Here is an 8,186-nt window from a genome sequence, read left to right as displayed (position 1 = left end):
TTGTTTCCTCTATTTTTCTTTTCTTTTGTTATTTAGAAACAATTATGTGCTAATTTTGTTAGGTAATTTTAAGCCAATTTTAAATCAACTCAATTAAAAAAAAAAAAAAAAAGCTCTAAATAATTTAAGTTAATTTACTAAAAAGAATTAAAAAATAAAATAAATACAATCATAAATTTAAAATTGTAATGAACATAAGTTGTAAAGTTTTAAGATCATATTTAAATAAAAAAAAAAAAAGTAGACAGAACACAGATGGATATTTAAGAAATATGGAAAAGGAAGTGAGAAAACATATACAAATGGACAGAGAAGACTTTTAGACTTTTTCGACCATTTAAAGTATTTATGATTTTTATTATCTTCTTATTAGTTTCATATGTTTGTTATTATGCGCAATATTCAAATTTTGTTTATGTCAATTATATTTGTGTCGGTTATATTTTTTTTAAAAAAAATATAAAAATACTAAACTCAATCGATAGCAGTGTTTAGAACTATTAAGTTTGGAAGAAAATTGGTAGAAAAGGAATTAGAGGGTAAAGAAAAGAGAGGGAAAGTAATAGTAATAGTAATAGTAATAGTAATAGTAATAGTAATAGTAATAGTAATAGTAATAGGGGATGGGGGAAGTGTGTAAAATGCGAAAGGTTTTTGAGGTGACCAAAAATTTAGGTCCAACAGTGCCAATGCAATGCATATAAACGTGAGAATAAAAGTAAAGGATCTAAAACCAAACCAATTTTCATTAAAATATAAAAACACTCAGAACAATCAAAACCACGACCACAGGCACCAAATATATCTTTTTTTTCTTCTCATACGTTGCTTGCCTTCAGCCATGGCCTACACATACAAATAACTCACCTTTCTCCTGTTTTTCGCTAATTTCCAGAATTTTAATTCCCCCCTTCCCTTTTTCGCCGACACACTCTTACTCCATTCCCCCCCTTCATTTCTCTCTCTTCATTACTCTTCACTAAGCTTCGAATCTCTCTCTCTCTCTCTCTCTCTCTCTCTCTCTCTCTATAGCTGTCACTTTCTTTTATGGCGATGTTTCTTCCCACTCTCCACCGATCTCTTCTTCAACTACTGCCCCTACTCCTTCTCCCTTCACCCCTCTCCTTATTCTCCTTCTTCTTTGCTTCTTTCTTGCTTCTGCATGCTCTAACCCCATAGGCAACTGCTTTACACGCCACCCCTCGAATGTTTTTGGTGTTTTAATGGCTTTCCGGCCCTTCTTCTTGCTGTTTTTCTTCTTCATCTTTGGTTCTATTCCATTTGTTCGTACTCTTACTGATGCTTCTGATGGTGGGTATTGCCTGGATTTTGTTTTTAGCTTTTCATTTTCTTTGATCGATTGTATTTTCACTTTTCTGCTCTTTTTTTTTCTTTTTTTTTTTAATGTGTGTGTCTGGGGTTGGTGGATTTGGTTTCGTGGGTGTGGTTGTAGGAAATGGAGATTGTGATATTGGTGATCTGGGTTTTTCTTTTGTTTTCAATGTGATTGATGTATTTGGTTTGATTTGTTTACTGTTTTTATTTTGATTGAGCTGTGTTGAGCTTGGAGAAAACCCAGTTGAGTGAAGGAAACTGGGGAGAAGAAATGTTGGTGTTGTGGGTTTTTTTTTTTTTTTTTTTTTTTAATGCTCGTTTGTATTTGACTAATAGAGAAGATTTAGCTTATTTACTGAGATTTTTTGCTGCTTTTTGATCGAGTTTTTCTTCCTCTGAGTGTTGCTTTTGTATTGGTGTAGTTCAAGCTTTGCAAGTTATGTACACCTCATTGGACAGTCCTCCTCAGCTCACTGGTTGGACTGTTAGTGGAGGCGATCCATGTGCAGAATCATGGAAAGGGGTGACTTGTGAAGGGTCTGCTGTTGTCTCCATGTGAGTGTTACTGAAACTGGTGAATGATGATTCTTTTTGTCTTCAGTCACTTGATTGCTTTAATCGAACTAATGATTGCTTATTGCAATAGTGAGATTTCTGGGCTAGGGCTGAATGGAACGATGGGTTATGCGCTTTCAAGTTTTTTGTCACTGAAAAAGCTGTGAGCAAACAACCATGTATTCTTTTGTTTTTGAGTTCATATAAGGTTACAAAATTTTACTGTTTGTATGTGCTATTGACTTGTGATGTGATCGTCTGTGTTTTTCAGTGATATGAGCGACAACAATATTCATGACGCGATTCCTTACCAATTGCCGCCGAACCTCACGAGCCTGTATGCTCAATTATGTTTTGATTTGTTTGTTTTATTCTTGTTTAGTTGCTTACTTCTGATCCATCATCTTTGCAGAAATATGGCAAAAAACAGCTTAATTGGTAATCTTCCTTATTCCTTTTCCACCATGGCTTCTCTCAATTATTTGTGAGTGATTCTATAGTTCTATAGACCTGTCAGTATTTTTTATGTAATTGCATTAGAATCCGATCCCCCTGACTATGTTTCTCTCTCAAAACCCCGGTTTAGGAATATGAGCCACAATTTGCTATCTCAGGTGATAGGAGATGTTTTCACCAATCTTACTACCCTGGAAACCTTGTAAGATTCTTCTTTGAGTCCTCTTTTCTATTTTTTTTTTTTTTTTTTTTTTTTTTTTTTTGTAATAAATTGTTTGTTTGCTATGCCATGCTTCCATTTTCATTAATTTTAAAGATGCCAATCATCTCATTGTTGGATCCGTTACTTCAATATGTATTTCTTTTAGAATCCTGGGTAATCAAATAACCAGAATACCCCTTAAAGTATGTCAATCTGAAACCATAATAAACCTCCATGGTTCTGACAGAGTGGGGAAGAAGTAAGGTGCTTCTCAACCTTTGAAGACTTCGCTATTGAGCACTTTAAGCTTTTGTATCTCATCAGGTCATTGAAATTTATACTTGAACCTAATTGGCTTGAATATATACCTTTCTGGGTTTTGGTAGAGTAGACGGAAAATGGATTTCTCTCTCTTTATACTTTTTTAATTTTTATTTATTTTAAGAATAAATTATTATTTTGTAATTCTTAGAACCTTTTATCTGGTCGTTGTAATTCTAAGCATATAATAGTTGATTCAAGTATTTGAAGTAAAGAATATTTCTTTCTGGCAGAAAGTGAAAGTTAGCTGTTTCTTGAGTTTTGAGAACTTCTGTAATGAGTCATTAATGAATCCTCAGAGTTGGTATCCATGCTCATGAGAAAAACAACAGCTGAATTTAATTCTCAATTGATTAATGCACCAAAATCTCTGTTTGTTCTTTCAGGGACCTCTCTTTCAACAATTTTACTGGGGATCTTCCCAAGTCCTTGGGAACTTTGTCCAATGTTTCTTCCCTGTAAGTTTTGTAATGCCTGCGTTCTTTTCAAAGGACTTTTGAAAAACTGAAGCCAGACATTTAAATTCTATTGGTCCTCCTCACTATGTAGGTTTTTGCAGAACAATGGATTGACTGGCTCTCTCAATATTCTTATCGATTTGCCTCTGACCACTCTGTAAGTTCTAATGTAATGTGGCTCTAGGTCCAGTTGGCTGTTATCTCTCTTCCGTTTCTTATTTCTTTTTTCTCCTTGCATTACAGAAATGTAGCAAATAATAATTTCAGTGGATGGATACCGCAAGAACTGAAGTCGGTTGAAAATTTCATGTCAGTGATTGCACATTCTTCTGTTTTGCATATTTATTTTGATATATTAAACTGTTGCATAATATTTTTAAATACATCTTCTAATTGTTCTACATAAAACAGTTATGATGGAAATACATTTGACAATAGTCCTGCACCTCCTCCACCACCTTTTACCCCACCTCCTCCTGGTAGATCTCGTAACAGCCCCAAACATCCTGGGTCTAGTGGTGGCACCCATACGGCGCCAAGTTCTGAGGGCAGCTCATCCCACTCGAACAAAGGCTTGCCAGTTTTGGCTATAGTGGGGATAGTTTTGGGTGCTATAATTTTTGTCCTCATTGTGTTAGTTGCTTTTGCTGTCTGCTTCCAGAAGAGAAAACGAAAGAACATTGGTCTAAGAGCTTCCAGTGGAAGGCTGTCTATTGGCACTAGTGGTAGGTTCTATGCCATCTAACGGTGTAGGATAAATAGTATTAGTAATGATTCAATTGGATTATGATCTTGTTATTCATTTTTCATCACCAGAAGATCTTATTTTAACATTTATTTCAGTGAATGCTGAGGTGCAAGAGCATCGTGTAAAAAGCGTTGCTGCTGTTGCCGATATTAAGCCTCTTCCTGCAGAGAAAATGAATCCTGAGAGATTACAAGCAAAGAATGGATCAGTGAAAAGAATAAAGGCCCCTATTACTGCTACTTCTTACACTGTTGCTTCTCTTCAAACTGCAACAAATAGTTTTAGCCAAGAATGTATAGTTGGTGAAGGTTCTCTTGGCCGTGTTTACAGAGCTGAGTTTCCTAACGGGAAGGTAACTTATCTTATCATCATTCATAATTACAAAAAATTAAAATAAGTTCCAATGAGTGGAACATCAGAAGTTAATTTCTGCTTTTATCCTATCCTCCTAACAGAAAGCACTGAACTCAGTCAATCTGCCAATTAGTTTCTATTGCATTAGTAATTATTATCAATTTGGGCTTAAGTAGCAATTCATACACAGTAGTTGCTTTCTGTAGCTATTGATTAGGAACATGAAGCAAAAACAGCATTTTGGTTGTGTAGCTGAACGAACGATCATAATAGCTACAAACTACTACTTGACGGGTATTGAGATGCAGTTAGTTGGTTGTTGAGTATGGCCATTTATTATATTTATCAAATGTAGAAAGCGAGTGATCATAAATAATACCTAGAGTCAAAGGTTTATTTAATCTTAACCTGATTTGTTTCCTCATAGTTTGTTTCAGCATACATTGAGCAACCTTCCTTTTATTGATAATATTTCTCCACATCGACACGAGTTAATTCTTCTTTTTCTTTGCAATGTAGACAATGGCGATTAAGAAAATCGATAATTCAGCACTGTCACTACAGGAAGAAGACAATTTTCTTGAAGCGGTTTCAAATATGTCAAGATTGAGGCATACAAACATTGTCACACTGAACGGTTATTGTGCAGAACATGGTCAGCGTCTTCTAGTTTACGAGTTCATTGGACATGGAAGTTTACATGATATGCTCCATTTTGCTGAAGAAAGTAGTAAGACACTGACTTGGAATGCTCGTGTCCGGGTAGCACTGGGAACTGCTAGAGCTTTAGAGTACGTTGAGTTCATTACAACTTAACTAGCATCTCCTTGAATGCGTGGGAGCAAACAGTTCTTCCAATTTTCTTCTGATTTGAACTTTTTGTATTGTAGATACTTGCATGAGGTTTGCTTGCCTTCTGTTGTACATAGAAACTTGAAGACTGCAAATATATTGCTTGATGAAGATCTCAACCCCCATTTGTCAGATTGTGGTTTGGCTGCTTTAACACCCAACACTGAGCGGCAGGTTAACACTCAGAGAATTCTTTTTCTTTCAGAGCTTGGAAATGGGTGTTTATGTCCTAAGCACGTTTTTCATGATGGCTACGGCTTAATTTCTAACCAGATGTATTATATAAATGATTCTTCCAGATTTCTACTCAGATGGTTGGTTCATTTGGTTATAGTGCTCCAGAATTTGCCTTGTCAGGAATATACACCGTCAAGAGTGACGTGTACAGCTTTGGGGTGGTGATGTTGGAGCTCTTGACTGGCCGAAAGCCACTTGACAGGTAAACTATTATCCTTTGCACCAAGTTAGCTACACGTGATTCATATCCATTTCTTGCTGATATATCTGTGTAATTTCTCCCATTCCCTTCATTTTGTTCAGTTCCAGAGTGAGATCAGAGCAGTCACTTGTTAGATGGGCCACCCCTCAACTTCATGATATTGACGCCTTAGCAAAAATGGTAGATCCTACTTTGAATGGAATGTACCCTGCGAAATCTCTATCGCGCTTTGCGGACATCATTGCTCTCTGTGTTCAGGTAAACTTAAGGGCAATTGCATCTTAAATAAAATGAAATCAAAATTCTCATCTTGAGCAGCAATATTAGCTTTATGCCAAAGCTTATGATATGTTTGTTTGTATAAGGAGAAATGCATATATTTTTATTCAGACCCATTTCCCTTTCCCTTGAATTTTGCAAGATTTGTACTCCTCCCTAGTTATTCAAAAATGTTCGTTCATAATCTTCAAACCCTTTGCAGCCCGAGCCCGAATTTCGACCTCCCATGTCTGAAGTAGTACAAGCATTGGTGCGTTTAGTGCAAAGAGCCAGTGTGGTGAAAAGGCATTCGAGTGATGAGTCGGGATTCAGTTACAAAACACCAGAGCATGATGCAGTTGAGTTGCCATTTTGAGGTTGCCAGAGAAATTAAACTGTGGAGAGCTTGGAATTTTGAGTAAAAACACCTAGGAGGCAGTCACAAACTGGTCAGGGCTGGGATGAAACAAAGCATTCAATCAGGTGAGAAACCAAGCCAACTTGTATCTATATCTTGATAAATGCAAGGTATTGTAATTATAATATTTATTCACTTGTTGCAAGTTTCATAACTTATGGCGATTCTAGAGTGTATAGAAGGGAAATGATTTCTATATAGAAGCTTCTGTCTTTCCTCCAATAATTTGATGTGAAGTGAAGACCCCTTTTTTTTCCCCCTTTTTGTGAGGGCATAATAAAATTCTCTTTGTTTTGAGTAATTGAAACTAAATTTGTTGGACTCTGTGGACCATTATATTGAGCAGCATAAAGTATGATTATTTCATATGGAATTTGGTCATCGCTATTATTTCCACGGCGTTGATCAGTGGTTAAGAGGTGAGGTTATTAGTTCAAACATTGTTCGATTTATGGAAGTCACTTACATATTAAAGATTTTTTGACATATATCAAATGTTGTAAGAGACAGGCGTTAGTGTTTGTAAGATGGTCGGATACGATAGGATGATAAGGTCGCAAGGCCTTCAAAAGTAACTATGCAACACAACATGCTTCGTTTACAAAATGTGACGAAGCTTTTCAAAAGTTCCTATGAAACCTTGTATTCTAAAAATTACCTTTATCATTGGCATGTGGATGAAAACTGTTTCTATCTCCCACCAACACCAAAAAAGAAAATAAAAAGTCTCTCATGTGAATTATTGTTATGTATATATACACCAACGTAAAAGGTTTAGAGATTTTATTTATATTTACAAAAATTTAGAAAAATATTGTTATATATTTAATTATTTATAATTTAATTATTATATTTGCAATTATCTTATTATAGATAAATTGAAATAAGTATGAGATAAAAGAGACTATACTGAGTTTAGGGCAAATGTTAAGAGAATTAACTTATACTCTTACAATTTCTATTTACTATAACTTTTACATGTGTATCTTTATTATTATCAATTTTTGGTATAGGTATATAACCTTTTTTTAAATGAAGGAATTATTGTGAATTTGAGAAGAACGTGAGATCAATTGTTGTTCTTAATCTTCGTCTATCTTCCTACTTATTTAGAAAGAATCACATAATAATTATTTTTGCTACTATGATCGGATCGATTTTTCAAATACCATGATGAACTTTTATTGATCTTGAGCTCACTTATACTATACGAAAGTTTAAATAGTTATAAATTATTACTATTTACAAAACGTCTAAACGGGTTTTTACAAAGTTTTGAAATTTTAATGGCAAGATATGAGTTAAAAGATAGGGAAACTTACATAGATGTAACAAAACACCAAATTATTTACTGCATGTGTAATAAAGCTCATAAAGTTAGTCATTTTTTAAATATTCCAGGTTTGCCCTTATTTTTCTCGCGATTTCTTTACGATTTCTTTCATCGCCTTCCTCCTCGATTTCTTTATCGTTTTTCTTCTTTTCCTCTTCTTTTTTTTATGCGATTTATTTCCATCATCTTTCTTATTTTTCAATTGTTTTTTCACGTCGTTAAATCTTTTCATTGTATTTCTTCTTCTTTTTTCTCATTGCGATTTCTTTCCATCGTATTTTTTTTTTTCTGATCTTGCAATTTCTTTCAACTGTTTTTCTTCTTTTTTGATTCTTTTTTTACATCGTTTAATATTTACATCTTCTTCTTTTCTGATTTTTTTTTACGTCGTTTAATTTTTCCATCGCATTTCTTCTTTTCTTTCTTTTTACGCGTTTAAACGACTGTGTATAACAAA

At 34.5% G+C, this 8,186-nt stretch overlaps 1 protein-coding gene across 2 annotated transcripts; it reads left to right on the top strand.

Annotated features, from left to right (window-relative positions):
• Window positions 1–791: 791 nt before the first annotated feature.
• LOC103498245 (protein STRUBBELIG-RECEPTOR FAMILY 8) lies at window positions 792–6,697 on the top strand. 2 transcript variants are annotated; one of them, XM_008460776.3, is made up of 16 exons: window positions 792–1,311; window positions 1,758–1,890; window positions 1,982–2,053; window positions 2,162–2,227; window positions 2,303–2,374; window positions 2,477–2,548; window positions 3,256–3,327; window positions 3,419–3,484; window positions 3,571–3,636; window positions 3,739–4,052; window positions 4,171–4,427; window positions 4,949–5,220; window positions 5,320–5,455; window positions 5,581–5,720; window positions 5,822–5,978; window positions 6,202–6,697. In XM_008460776.3, exons 1-16 carry the CDS (start codon window positions 1,224–1,226, stop codon window positions 6,352–6,354), a joined length of 2,136 nt encoding a protein of 711 aa, XP_008458998.1. In that variant the 5' UTR covers window positions 792–1,223; the 3' UTR covers window positions 6,355–6,697. The 2 variants fall into 2 exon arrangements, with proteins under 2 accessions (XP_008458998.1, XP_008458999.1); XM_008460777.3 differs by lacking the exons at window positions 792–1,311; window positions 1,758–1,890 and having other exon boundaries at window positions 1,986–2,069.
• The last annotated feature ends 1,489 nt before the right edge of the window (window positions 6,698–8,186 follow it).

The sequence above is a fragment of the Cucumis melo genome, chromosome 12 (genome assembly GCF_025177605.1).
Source record: "Cucumis melo cultivar AY chromosome 12, USDA_Cmelo_AY_1.0, whole genome shotgun sequence".
Taxonomy (NCBI): domain Eukaryota; kingdom Viridiplantae; phylum Streptophyta; class Magnoliopsida; order Cucurbitales; family Cucurbitaceae; genus Cucumis; species Cucumis melo.
Note: the sequence above shows the minus strand (reverse complement) of the source record. Positions and strands in the feature narration are given on the sequence as shown.